Here is a 15,435-nt window from a genome sequence, read left to right on the forward strand (position 1 = left end):
TGACTGTGATATTTAGGCATTGTCCAGGCGAATCATAATTCATTCCTGCCGGTACACAACGGAAAGACTCAGGAAAACAAAGATAAGCATGTGTGCACATTTCAGGAATATTTTCGAAATTTTATTAACAATAAATAATATGTTTAAATTGTAAGCGAATCATTGATGTTGTTTGTTGTAGGTGTATTTTGCACAGAAATTATATTCTGAAAGTTGGGATAACTTTTGTATCTAAACATTACTAATGCAGATAGAGTGCAGATTATTAAAGATTCTCTTAAATAACAGTTATTTTCTTTTACACTATGTTTCATGTACTGTTTTGAAGACTGTATTTTCGTTTCGGAGTCAACTTCCACATTAGGTATATTCCCGTTACTGCGAAGCTTCAATATGTCTGCGCCCATATGGGGCATTATTGACATTAGTTCAGCAAAAATCCTAACCTAAATCAAGTTGATTTGTTGGCTGTCACATATGTGTGTCAGACTGCTTGTTTCTGTTCTGCGGAGACTCGACCGACGGGTTAGATATTGTTGAGGAAAGAGAACTAAAGACGAGGGAGGGGCCATGTCCGGCATCAGCTCAAGTGGCCGGCGTGTTGTTGTGACAGGAGTGGGGTTGGTAACATCGTTAGGTGTTGGGGCGAAGCACGTCTGGCGGAGACTAATAAATGGAGAATCTGGAATCAGTAAACTGACTGGCTCAGGTAAGACAGACAATGCTGATGATGCTATTTGTATAGGAGGTATTTCACACACGCCCTATGCTTGACCTAATATGTGTTGTCTGTCACACAAATTCTGCTCAGTGCTACAACAACTGAATTAAAACAAAATGCAAATATTAAATTTAAGCAACAATGTCAGGCTATTACCTTGTTCATAAAGGTATCCATCAATATCCACATAAAAGAATGATATGCCCTTCATCTACAGCTGGTAAGTGATCCTGCTCCATGTCATGTGTCCTTCAAGAGTCCAATATGCGAAAAAGAGATGCATAGTTTTAGGTTTTTCACACTGGCGTATAGTCTCAATGGTCACCCATGATAGCACACCTGGCAACTAAATGTATGGTTTCCGCATAAGTAATTTAGTTAACCAATAATGAGCAATCAGTCAATCAACATATTGGTGGTTAATCCTTTGAAGGACAGATGTTTTACACAGGCATTTCACAATAGGATGTATTTAATATAGATTAGTAAATCTACACACATAGACACTACCTTTAGACGAATCTTAAGTGGAAGATAAATCAATCAGCATGTTATCAGAAAATCCTTTGATCAATGATAATACCTAATGCTGCACTTCCCAGCACCTATTACATAGCATGCAATACATTTGCCACATCAGACCTTGATTTATTATGTTGCATATTTACTCCAGACAGGAGAAATGCTGTATGGGAACCTTTGTCAGGTAATCAAAATGGTGTTACCACTAATTATACCTGTTATAAATTCATTAACTGACCATCAAGTGAATGATGACCAAAAAATGCTTGTAGGTTTATACCACCAAATACAAACAGAACTTCATTGTTACATAAGAAACGTGTATAAGCATTTGCTGTGTACTTAGGTAAATAGGTATAATCAGTCTTTAACCTAAGAAAATTTTCAGCTTCTTCTAGGCATGGCAAAGTGGTTGGTTTTAGTTTACAGATTCAAATAAATGAAATGTGTCTTTTTATTATCATAGGAAATAGACCAGGGGTGTAACTACCATTATTAAAACAGCCTTGGCTTACCCATGATTTTTGCTATGAAAGTTGGGCCAACTCTAAGTACTCTCTAAATATATAAAGCCTTGCAATCTATCATACTTTTACAAAACAAATGTCTTGCTACGTAGACATTGTATTTCTACATGACATGATTTAATATAGAGGTGAAACACACAGAACTTGGATCAAATTGGATCAGTCACTATGCCATCCAGGCATTAGAAAACCTGCTAAAAGCCTACACTTCTGGGATACTTTATTACAAACAGACACTTAACGGGGATATTTTCAAATAACAGCATCTAATGAGCATCCACCCTTCGTAATGTCCCACTGTTTAGGTTGAAGAAATTCTGCCAGGGTGGACAGTAGCCCAGTCCCTGTGTTGTTGAGAAACATAAATCTCTCTGGATCAGTGGCCCTTTAAGTCTATGTTGTGGTATGGGGGCTAGTCACCTTAGATCAGTTTGTACAACAACACCCAGATATCCTTTTCGATCCTAAGGTACAGAGTTAGGATGTGGTTTCCTGGTACTGCTCTCGAGCTTGTGGAACTGTTTCTGGGTTTGTTAACCATGTGGTCAAGCTTCTGTCTAAAAACTGTCTGGCACAGGGGCTCTGTAGAAGGAACATGTGTGTGGATATAATATACAGGTAGTATGCTTATACATGGATTGAACAACAAGAAATTGATTTTAGGAGGTCAAAAGATTGCTTTTAGAGGCTCCTTGAAGATCAGCCAATAGACAGGACAAGAAACCAGTTTCAATTCATCTTAACCACAAGTGTGGAAAGTGAAATAAAAATTAAAATGCAAATGATTCAAGCAAACTATCTGTTCTAATAGGGCTTTGCTAGTGCTGTCTTCTTGGTTGTAATGCAATAACAGTCTTGTTTGGAAGGGCAAACAGAATCTACAACATTCAAAACCAGCCTACAATTCTAGACATGTCATTTTCCACTGTGATTCAACCATGAGTATCAAATGGGGCTCTGTTAGAGATGTTCTAAATTCTTACAGAAGATATTGTTCTTTGAGCAGTTAAACTTCTTGGTTTCCAGAATATGACAAGATCCCATGTAAGGTTGCAGGCCAAATTCCATGTGGCAGTGGTGAAGGAGAGCTTGACCTTGCCCACCACTTCTCTGCCTCCAGTTTGCGTGAAATCCCACTGTCAGCTGCATATGCTGTTCTGGCTGCAGAGGAAGCAATGGCGTCCGCAGGATGGTCTCCCAGGACTGAGGAAGAGGAAAACAGATCTGGTTTGTGTTCCTAAAATGCTCAAATTCTTCTGCACATACTGTGACTTTTATCATGTTTATGTTCTTGAATGAATCCTCTGAAAACAGTCAGAATGTCAAGTAGTGTATTGTGATATGTAATTTTTGAACAAATGAGGGGAGGTAAAATGGAACCCTTTTTACTCTGACCCTGCATATTCGGAAACCCTGCTATATAACATTTTGTCACATTTCTGTAGACAGTTATTCGGCATAATGGCAAGTGAGCCTGTTAAATGCAAATGACACAAGGTGACTGCAGCAGAGAACTGTGAAATCCTTTAGCCAGTTCAGACAATATACCAGTAAACATTTTGAGAAATAGTTTGGACAGACCATTGGTAAATCTATAATTGGAGTCTTTTAATTTATTGATATACATGTACATACGTGAATGAATTTTCATTATACATCGTATATACGTTATGCTTGTTTGATCCAGTTAACCTGACGCCTTGCTATCTGTACGATTTCTGAGTGTCACCGAAATGTCTGGATAAACAGGGTTTGACTGTATTAGCCTGGAGTAAAGTCAGCTTGACTACAGTTAAAGAATAGAGGCCAGTTTAGAACAGATACGCTACTCAGACATATTGTAGAGACCTACCTGTGCAGAGTTAGGATAGAATTGTTCTTCAGCAACTCATGCTTGTAAGAGGCAACTTATGGGATGGACTGGTCAGGCTTGCTGATTTGGATGACATGTGTCATCCAATCCGGATGGTGTAGATTGATGCTCAGACTGTTCATCACTGGATTGTCTCATCCAGACATAAATATTTACTAACAGTCTCCATACAGCTGGAATATTGCTGTGTGTGACATGACACAACAACAAATAGTAGAAACTTGTCTTATTCCTGAAATGAAGTAAATTTTTCCAAATTACACAGGTGTTGCCATAGGAACTGGGATGGTAGACCTTGAAGAAGTTGCAATGACGGGGATGGTTCTCCGTGATCGTGGATACAAGCGTGTCAGCCCACACTTTGTCCCCAAGATTCTTGTGAACATGCCAGCTGGTCATGTCAGTATCAGGTGTAAGCTGAAGGTATGTTTTTAATTGGCAGGTCACTAGTAAAGGTCATCTGAAGTCATCCGATGATTATTGGAACAAATGTTTTTCCTTTGGTTCAGTAAGCGGCAATAAATGTATTTACTGTTAGGGTGACAGTCAAGCATGAGTGCAAACCGAGATGTTTCAGGACTTTTGAGATGGAAACTAGATAACAGTTATATGGTTATTCACACATAGTGTACTTACTTACTCCAAACTGCCTCGTCCTGGGTCTGTTCCCTTTATGATGACCGCCAGGCAGGGTAACATTAAGTTCCATTTTTCAAAAGTTTTTGGGAGTAAAGCCTTCAAAGTGAAGTACTTTATGTTCATGATGTTGGGTTAGGATAGAAGCAGCTTGTACTTGAAACAAGACAAGGGATGTGTGTTATGAAAAATAGGTTTAGACGGTCTGATGGTAAAACAGCTGTTGTAGAACCATGGATTCAAGGTCTTGAACTGATCCACAGCAAATTATCTTGCCATATGTGGCAATTAGTGGATCAGTGTCCCAATCCACAAAGTGTTCGTAATGTTCCGACCTGTCAAACTCTATAGGTTATCACAGGTTTACAAATGCTGTAGTGCTACAAGCGTTTTGTGGATTGGGACACAGGTGCTCAAGTTTGGTGTCTTGGTTGATTTCGTTTGATTGTGCAAAATCAGCTTTTACCATATGGAACCTCGCTTGTAATCATCACAAGAAGACACAGTCATCAATATCCCCTACGTTACCTCCAATTTCAATCAAAGTCAAACTTTTGCCATGGAAACGCCAAAAATATTTTATTCAGAATTCCAAAACTATCAAAAGTAGAGTTGTGATGATAGGCCCATGCCACGATACGATACATATCACGATACTGGTAGTCCGATACATACGATACGATACGTATCACGATATTTTGTTCTTGTATACAGAAAAATAAAAGTACTGGAAATAATGTGCTGTTATGTTATCATTTCAGGGAAGGTATTCTTGTCCCAAGAAAAATAAAACATGTCATCACGAAAGACATTTTATTAAAATTGTTAAGCATGTGTTGGCAAAGTAGTGTTTTCCCCAAAAATGGAACAGCAGGGATCAACATTGGCACAACTGGCTTTTTCGCACAGATAACAAAATAAATTTGTGAAAATTATCTCAGTCAGAGTGAGTGAGTGAGTTTAGTTTTATGTCGCACTTAGCAATGTTCCAGCTATATGGCGATGGTCTGTAAATAATCGAGTCTGGACCAGACAATCCAGTGATCAACAACATGAGCATCGATCTGCGCATTGGGGAACCGATGACATATGTGTCAACCAAGTCAGCTAGTCTGACCACCCGATCCAGTTAGTCGCCTCTTACGACAAGCATAGTCACCTTTTATGGCAAGCATGGGTTGCTGAAGGCCTATTCTACCCCGGGACCTTCACGGGTCTATCTCAGTCAGAGCATATCCATGACAATATTTTCCACGAAAATCTAAATAGAAGGGGAGACAGTGTTTTCATGTTGAATCAATACTCGACAATCGTATCAATGTATCGTATCGTGCAGCTCTTGAATCGTGATAACTTGCGTATCAATTAATCGTCACAACGCTAATCAAAAGGCACCAGTGCACCACTAGACCAATCTGTGTGTCAAGTTTGGTGAAGAAATACTGAACGGTTAGAGTTCTGCTGTGGAAAAGATACAGTCCCTGCAAAATGTGTTGCGGGGGATAATAATCAGTTACTGGAGTGATTGGCCCAGACTTGGTTTTAACTCACAGCCATCATTATGTTTAAATATTAGTGAATGCTGTTTTCAGTATCAAACTCATAATATTATGATATGTGTATATTTGTAGGGCCCAAACCATGCCGTATCCACCGCCTGCACAACAGGCCTTCATGCTGTAGGAGACGCCTCCCGCTTTATCCTTCATGGAGATGCTGATGTCATGGTAGCTGGGAGCACTGAGGCCTGTGTTGGACCAATTGCCATCGCAGGCTTTGCTAGGATGAGAGCTTTGAGTACAAAATTTAATGACAACCCAAAGAAGGCCTCCCGACCTTTTGACAAGGACCGTGATGGATTTGTGATGTCAGAAGGAGCAGGGATTGTTGTGTTGGAGGAGCTTGAACATGCAAAGTCTCGAGGTGCCCCGATACTAGCTGAGGTCTTGGGGTATGGGCTCTCGGGGGATGGGTACCACATCACCAGCCCCAGTGAGGATGGGTCTGGAGCAGAGAGGTGCATGAAAGCAGCCATAAAAGATGCTGGTCTGGTTCCGAAGGATGTAGGCTACATCAATGCCCATGCCACATCAACCCCTATAGGTGATGCTGTGGAGAGTAAAGCTATCGAAACAACATTCAAGGGAGGTAACTCTACAGTGCTTGTATCATCAACGAAGGGTGCAGTGGGACATCTGTTAGGTGCAGCTGGGAGTGTGGAGGCAGTGTTTACTATTCTGGCTTGTCAGACTGGGTGTATACCCCCAACCATTAACCTTGACACACCAGATGAAGGATGTGACCTTGACCTTGTGGCTCACAGGAGCGTCACCTGGCCAGGGAGTGGAGGCCGGAGAGTGGCCCTCACAAATTCATTTGGGTTTGGTGGAACAAATGGGAGTCTTTGTATTGCAGAGTTTGTGAAATGATGGAATAAAAAATGCATACATTCACGTCTCTGTGGTTCAGGACTCCATTTACAAATCACTATTCAAAGTAGATTAAATCAAATCAACGTAATTATCTACTGATCTACTATTCACTGTCTTATGTACTTTGCATCATATTGTCTATTCATCTACTATTCGCCATGTACATGTAGTGCATCAGATTGGGTGTACCTACTATTCACTATTCTACATACAGTAAATGTTACTAGATGTTGGTCCACTATTCACTATTCTACATACAGTAAATGTTACTAGATGTTGGCCCACTATTCACTATTCTACATACAGTAAATGTTACTAGATGTTGGTGCACTAGTTACTATTCTACATACAGTACATCATATTCGTTGATAGTCCACTATTTACTATTCTACGTACACTGCATAATATTGTGTGATGATCCACTATCCACTATTCTACGAACACTACATCATATTGGGTGATGGTCCACTATTTACTTTTCTGCCTACAGTACATGATATAGGTTGTTGATCCACTAATTCCTATTCTACATACAGTACATCATATCGGTTGACAGTCCACTATTTACTGTTCTACATACAGTACATCATATCGGTTGACAGTCCACTATTTACTGTTCTACATACAGTACATCATATCGGTTGACAGTCCACTATTTACTGTTCTACATACAGTACATCATATCGGTTGATAGTCCACTATTTACTGTTCTACATACAGTACATCATATCAGTTGACAGTCCACTATTTACTGTTCTACATACAGTACATCGTATCGGTTGACAGTCCACTATTTACTGTTCTACATACAGTACATCGTATCGGTTGACAGTCCACTATTTACTGTTCTACATACAGTACATCGTATCGGTTGACAGTCCACTATTTACTGTTCTACATACAGTACATCGTATCGGTTGACAGTCCACTATTTACTGTTCTACATACAGTACATCGTATCGGTTGACAGTCCACTATTTACTGTTCTACATACAGTACATCGTATCGGTTGACAGTCCACTATTTACTGTTCTACATACAGTACATCGTATCGGTTGACAGTCCACTATTTACTGTTCTACATACAGTACATCGTATCGGTTGACAGTCCACTATTTACTGTTCTACATACAGTACATCATATCGGTTGACAGTCCACTATTTACTGTTCTACATACAGTACATCATATCGGTTGACAGTCCACTATTTACTGTTCTACATACAGTACATCATATCGGTTGACAGTCCACTATTTACTGTTCTACATACAGTACATCATATCGGTTGACAGTCCACTATTTACTGTTCTACATACAGTACATCATATCGGTTGACAGTCCACTATTTACTGTTCTACATACAGTACATCATATCGGTTGACAGTCCACTATTTACTGTTCTACATACAGTACATCATATCGGTTGACAGTCCACTATTTACTGTTCTACATACAGTACATCATATCGGTTGACAGTCCACTATTTACTGTTCTACATACAGTACATCATATCGGTTGACAGTCCACTATTTACTGTTCTACATACAGTACATCATATCGGTTGAGAGTCCACTATTTACTGTTCTACATACAGTACATCATATCGGTTGATAGTCCACTATTTACTGTTCTACATACAGTACATCATATCGGTTGATAGTCCACTATTTACTGTTCTACATACAGTACATCATATTGGTTGATAGTCCACTATTTACTATTCTACGTACACTGCATAATATTGTGTGATGATCCACTATCCACTATTCTACGAACACTACATCATATTGGGTGATGGTCCACTATTTACTTTTCTGCCTACAGTACATGATATAGGTTGTTGATCCACTAATTCCTATTCTACATACAGTACATCATATCGGTTGACAGTCCACTATTTACTGTTCTACATACAGTACATCATATCGGTTGACAGTCCACTATTTACTGTTCTACATACAGTACATCATATCGGTTGACAGTCCACTATTTACTGTTCTACATACAGTACATCATATCGGTTGACAGTCCACTATTTACTGTTCTAGATACAGTACATCATATCGGTTGACAGTCCACTATTTACTGTTCTACATACAGTACATCATATTGGTTGATAGTCCACTATTTACTATTCTATGTACACTGCATAATATTGTGTGATGATCCACTATCCACTATTCTACGAACACTACATCATATTGGGTGATGGTCCACTATTTACTTTTCTGCCTACAGTACATGATATAGGTTGTTGATCCACTAATTCCTATTCTACATACAGTACATCATATCGGTTGACAGTCCACTATTTACTATTCTACGTACACTGCATAATATTGTGTGATGATCCACTATCCACTATTCTACGAACACTACATCATATTGGGTGATGGTCCACTATTTACTTTTCTGCCTACAGTACATGATATAGGTTGTTGATCCACTAATTCCTATTCTACATACAGTACATCATATCGGTTGACAGTCCACTATTTACTGTTCTACATACAGTACATCATATTGGTTGACAGTCCACTATTTACTGTTCTACATACAGTACATCATGTCGGTTGACAGTCCACTATTTACTGTTCTACATACAGTACATCATATCGGTTGACAGTCCACTATTTACTGTTCTACATACAGTACATCATATCGGTTGATAGTCCACTATTTACTGTTCTACATACAGTACATCGTATTGGTTGACAGTCCACTATTTACTGTTCTACATACAGTACATCATATTGGTTGACAGTCCACTATTTTCTGTTCTACATACAGTACATCATATCGGTTGACAGTCCACTATTTACTGTTCTACATACAGTACATCATATCGGTTGACAGTCCACTATTTACTGTTCTACATACAGTACATCATATTGGTTGACAGTCCACTATTTACTGTTCTACATACAGTACATCATATCGGTTGAGAGTCCACTATTTACTGTTCTACATACAGTACATCATATTGGTTGACAGTCCACTATTTACTGTTCTACATACAGTACATCATATCGGTTGACAGTCCACTATTTACTGTTCTACATACAGTACATCATATCGGTTGATAGTCCACTATTTACTGTTCTACATACAGTACATCATATTGGTTGACAGTCCACTATTTACTGTTCTACATACAGTACATCATATCGGTTGATAGTCCACTATTTACTGTTCTACATACAGTACATCATATTGGTTGACAGTCCACTATTTACTGTTCTACATACAGTACATCATGTCGGTTGACAGTCCACTATTTACTGTTCTACATACAGTACATCATATCGGTTGATAGTCCACTATTTACTGTTCTACATACAGTACATCATGTTGGTTGACAGTCCACTATTTACTGTTCTACATACAGTACATCATATTGGTTGACAGTCCACTATTTACTGTTCTACATACAGTACATCGTATTGGTTGACAGTCCACTATTTACTGTTCTACATACAGTACATCATATTGGTTGACAGTCCACTATTTACTGTTCTACATACAGTACATCATATTGGTTGACAGTCCACTATTTACTGTTCTACATACAGTACATCATATTGGGGTTTGGTCCACTATTAACTATTCACTATTGCTTACTCTTTTCCTTTTCAGAAAAAAATCTGGCCTCCCCGAGAGTAAGCTTTTTTAAAACCGAGAAAGAAAGTAGTTTGTAGAACAAACGGAGAAGACAAAAACTTCTGTTCATACTTGAATTATTGCACTTAACTGAAATATCACTAGTCCCATACCCACAGGTCACGACTCGACCGAGGCTAAGCAATTGTGGTCGAGAGTAGGTGTCTGGGTGACCGTGTAAGTCTGCACGGCTCCTGAGAGTTTCTAGGACGCAGGTCCTCGGGCAAAGGAGTCTGAAGTATGCCTCTGTTCTCTAAGCACGGTACCCAAGAAAATATAATTACGTGACTGTTCACCTTTTAGCAATCACACGCAGTTTATGTCAAACACCGCCCAGTGAGCCAACTGTTCCTCAGTGTAAGAGTACTGGTGGTGCACTTTGAGCATAATATACAACACAGGAAAGTGCAAAGCACATACACTATTACTACATGAAACGAGGAACTTGATGACACAGTAACACGTGTATGGTTTGTTGTTCTATTTGTTTATTGCGAGGTTGAGCACTATTGCGCTTATATGATGGTGGTCCACGAGGATGGTCCGTCAACATGGTCTGCACCATACAATCCAGTAATTGACGTAATGACCATTGGCAGATCCACGTAGTTGAACAATCGTGGCATCCGTCAAAGCCAGTCAGCGGAACCCTACCATTGTGGCAAGCATATGTTGCAGAGAGTCCACATTCTAACTCTCGTATTCACGGGAGACATGCACGTTTTGGCGGAGACCAATCCAGATCAAGATCTTCATTGAGGACAAGCATGCTCCAGAAGACCAATTCTAACCCACATGTGCGCGCTTGAAGATCACAGACTGCTGAACGACAGTTCTAACCTATATATTCAAGGGGCAAAACCTTGTCAATACCTTCACAGACGTACAATTTCAGTGTTAGAAACCTTCTGACAACTTACAGGCAGGCGCGTGCTGGAGACATCATTCTTAGCACAATGGTCCCATTTACGTGCACAACATTTGCTCATATGGATAAGCTTAGAAATATATACATATGCGTGGATATATACGTTCTACAACAGGTCCATGTGAAACTAAGTATGGTGTGTAATTTATCTTGACAATGATCTTGAACAATTCTCATTTTTAACGAGCTCAAGACAGTTTGCTTATATGAGAAGAGAAGTACCGTGTAAACAGAAAGCATCTGTACTTAAAGGTTTGTCAAGTGCATTGCGAAATCCACGCCTGAACAATTTTTTATGAAATGTAACAAATGTGCAACGGTTTGTCTGTATTATGCTTTGTATTGCAATCTTTACACAGATGTGCATGTTTTTGCTAAACGTAAACATTAGAAAAGCAACATACAGTTCAAGTCTGCATAGGTATAAAGTAACATTTGCGCCTGCTCCAGACCGCACGATGATGACGATGATATGAAAAAAATACTTGTGATATTTATATGGCACGCATATCTACTATTCATGTCAATATACACACACGAGTAAATGCGTTCACATGACAAGTATAAACACGTGCCTGCAATGATCACACACGCATTCAAAGATACACACGTGTATGTTTAGTATGCAAGTAAATGGGATGTGAGACTTCAGTCGACTGCAGGTTACATTGTGAGATTTTATGAGTGCTTCCAATGAGAGGCTAACGTGGACTTGCAACGGGAGGGTCTGTTTCATTTACAGTGGAAACTGTCTATTACGGACATGAATGGTACCGTCATTTTTGTCCGGATTTTAAAGGAGTCCGGATAGCAAAACGTATGTCCGTTATCGTTCTTTAGGGTTACTTCCCCTTGTTAAGAACAACCAACAACAACAGTTTTTGGTTTTTTATGTGCACATACGCTTGTTTATGATTTCATTTTCAATTTCATCTGAAAAAAGTTTGTCAACACGGTCTGCTTCTGCCTCTGTAGATTACTTCGCAACACAATGTTTTCTGTGACGTCCTCCAAAAGCTCACGGTAATCTGATACACTCTGTTTGCTTATCTTGTATTTCTCAGCGAGATCTTCCTGTTTGGAATTGTTTTTCACCGGATAAAGGTAACCAATGAGTGACGAAGATATGCAGTGAACGAGGTAAACGAAAGGTGAGGGTGGGTAAATGACAGGAAACATTACTGATTGCAGCTGACACGTGTAGGGGACACGTGAAGGAAGGGTAACACAAGACACGAGGGAGAATGAGGGGGGTGAGGGGTGGGGTGGGGTGGGGGTGGGTAAATGACAGGAAACATTACTGATTGCAGTTGACACGTGGAGGGGACACGTGAAGGAAGGGTAACACAAGACACGAGGGAGAATGAGGGGGGTGAGGGGTGGGAAGGGGTGAGGGTGGGTAAATGACAGGAAACATTACTGATTGCAGTTGACACGTGGAGGGGACACGTGAAGGAAGGGTAACACAAGACACGAGGGAGAATGAGGGGGGTGAGGGGTGGAAGGGGTGGGGGTGGGTAAAAGTTGAGGGACGAGGCAAAATGAAGGATGGGTTCAACAAGAAACAAGGGGAAATGAAGCATGAGTTACATAAGAAACGAAACAAGGGAAAATGAAGAATGGGTTCAACAAGAGACGAGGGGAAATGATGGATGGGTTCAACAAGAGAAGAGGGAAAATGATGGATGGGTTCAACAAGAGACGAGGGGAAATGATGGATGGGTTTAACAAGAGACGAGGGGAAATGATGGATGGGTTCAACAAGAGACGAGAGGAAATTATGGATGGGTTCAACAAGAGACGAAGGAAAATGAAGAATGGGTTCAACAAGAGACGAGGGGAAATGATGGATGGGTTCAACAGGAGACGAGGGAAAATGATGGATGGGTTCAACAGGAGACGAGGGAAAATGATGGATGGGTTCAACAAGAGACGAGGGAAAATGATGGATGGGTTCAGCAAGGGACGAGGGGAAATGATGGATGGGTCTAACAAGAGACGAGGGAAATTGAAGAATGGGTTTAACAGGAGACGAGGGGAAATGATGGATGGGTTCAACAAGAGACGAGGGGAAATGCTGGATGGGTCTAACAGGAGACGAGGGAAAATGAAGAATGGGTTGAACAAGAGAAGAGGGAAAATGATGGATGGATTCAACAAGAGACGAGGGAAAATGATGGATGGGTTCAACAAGAGACGAGGGGAAATGATGGATGGGTTCAACAAGAGACGAGGGGAAATGATAGATGGGTTCAACAAGAAACGAGGGAAAATGAAGAATGGGTTGAACAAGAGAAGAGGGAAAATGATGGATGGATTCAACAAGAGACGAGGGAAAATGATGGATGGGTTCAACAAGAGACGAGGGGAAATGATGGATGGGTTCAACAAGAGACGAGGGGAAATGATAGATGGGTTCAACAAGAAACGAGGGAAAATGAAGAATGGGTTGAACAAGAGAAGAGGGAAAATGATGGATGGATTCAACAAGAGACGAGGGAAAATGATGGATGGGTTCAACAAGCGACGAGGGGAAATGATGGATGGGTTCAACAAGAGACGAGGGGAAATGATAGATGGGTTCAACAAGAAACGAGGGAAAATGAAGAGATGGGTTTAACAGGAGACGAGACTGAGAGAGGAGGGGAAGACGAAGGAAGGGTTAAATACATGGCGTGAAAGGAGTACAGAGGTGATTCAGAGGCAAGTGAGGGGAGAGGGAGTGGAAAAAGGGAAAATTCACCAGCATCATTTAATTGACTGGTTACCTCCCCCTCTCCTCTCTAGTAACCACTGTGCTCGTCACGCTGGGGTAGTCGGTAATTCGGTAGTACCTGCAGCTCGTTTAAGCGCAAACCCATAAATGGACATAATTCTTCCAAACCTGTGGCGTGGATCGATGCTGTTTCGCCATTACTCAGGTGCGTGTGATGGTGCTGACTCAACAGTTTCTGACTCTCCACTATTCTGTTTTCACTTGCTGCTCAGCCAAACACAACCTGGTTGATTTAAGTCCAAGGTCCCGTACAGATCCTGCACACATTCCAGCTGCAACGCGCGAAAGGTCACGCCGTGACCCTTACCCATGCAGTCTCCTAAAGCTTCACCAACCCTCCCCTTCCTTCACCCCGATATTGTCGAGAGACGTTCCTGTAATATTGCTGCCCGCATCAGTAAACAACACTCACTCACTTAGTGACCCACTTTTGTAGTAGGTCAAGGGTCAGGAAGGTTACACTTTGATGTGATTGCCACGCGTGGTGATCAATGTTTTTGATATGTGTCTGTACGTTGTAATATCTTTGATGTATTGATGTTTCAACCACTAAATGCTTTATGTCCCTCGTTCATCAAAGCGACCTCAATGCTCCAACATTTGTCTGCTGATGTCGCAGCGCTGAGTTCCAATGGTCTTATCGCCTGAATCGCTGTGTGGTTCGCTGGTTGTAGTGTACAGGATAAAAGGTGAAAAAACCTCAGAATCACTCGGTTCAGACTCAGTCCGCCCTCACTGAACTCGAGTACTGCTGGCAGCATTATTTGGAAATACTCGAGGTTACGATACCTACACTCCGAACACATTATATTCACTTAAGCGTAAAATGAAATGCAGAACTAAACACATCAGCACCACCGTAGACTTAGGGCATTTTGGCCAAAACAGGTTATTATTTATTGTAGTGCTGCCCACAGTGTCTCGGTACTGTGGAGTAGCTGATTGATTTCAGCATTTGCCGGGTCCGATTCCCCATACAAGGTGTAAAGCCTGTTCTTCCCCGCCATGATATTGCTTGAACATTGCTAAGAGATGTAAAACCACACTCATTCCCTCACTCACCCACACAATGGCTCAAAATGTTTGGGTCGCATGTACATGTGCTGCGGAGGCAATGCGGACATTGGGGGTTTTCATAATTGCAGTATTTGTACTGCAGTTTTCTGAACTGATTCAAGGGACGACATCCCCTAAAGCTTACTTGCTTCCAGGCGTGGCAAGACCAAGACGTACACTGTATCCCAGACGTACGCTGTCCTGTCGGAAGATGGGTGCTCTCTGGAACATTAACCACGACGACGGATTAACCGGTAAAGTAAAAGATCGTCCAAGACGTAAAGGATCAGTCACCGTAATGGCC

General features: G+C 40.8%; 3 protein-coding genes across 3 annotated transcripts in view; all 3 read left to right on the forward strand.

Moving 5' to 3' along the window:
* Positions 1 to 15,435, forward strand: part of LOC137293751 (macrophage metalloelastase-like) — a 167,630-nt gene that overhangs the window by 35,148 nt on the left and 117,047 nt on the right. The gene's annotated exons all lie outside the window — the stretch shown is intronic.
* Positions 357 to 6,732, forward strand: LOC137293741 (3-oxoacyl-[acyl-carrier-protein] synthase, mitochondrial-like). Its single transcript, XM_067824456.1, has 4 exons — positions 357 to 709; positions 2,797 to 2,997; positions 3,909 to 4,066; positions 5,911 to 6,732. Exons 1-4 carry the CDS (start codon positions 571 to 573, stop codon positions 6,706 to 6,708), a joined length of 1,296 nt encoding a protein of 431 aa, XP_067680557.1. The 5' UTR covers positions 357 to 570; the 3' UTR covers positions 6,709 to 6,732.
* On the forward strand, positions 12,912 to 13,919 carry LOC137273434 (uncharacterized). Its single transcript, XM_067806125.1, has one exon. The coding sequence runs from the start codon at positions 12,912 to 12,914 to the stop codon at positions 13,917 to 13,919; it is 1,008 nt and encodes a 335-aa protein (XP_067662226.1).

The sequence above is a fragment of the Haliotis asinina genome, chromosome 1, assembly GCF_037392515.1.
Source record: "Haliotis asinina isolate JCU_RB_2024 chromosome 1, JCU_Hal_asi_v2, whole genome shotgun sequence".
NCBI lineage: Eukaryota > Metazoa > Mollusca > Gastropoda > Lepetellida > Haliotidae > Haliotis > Haliotis asinina.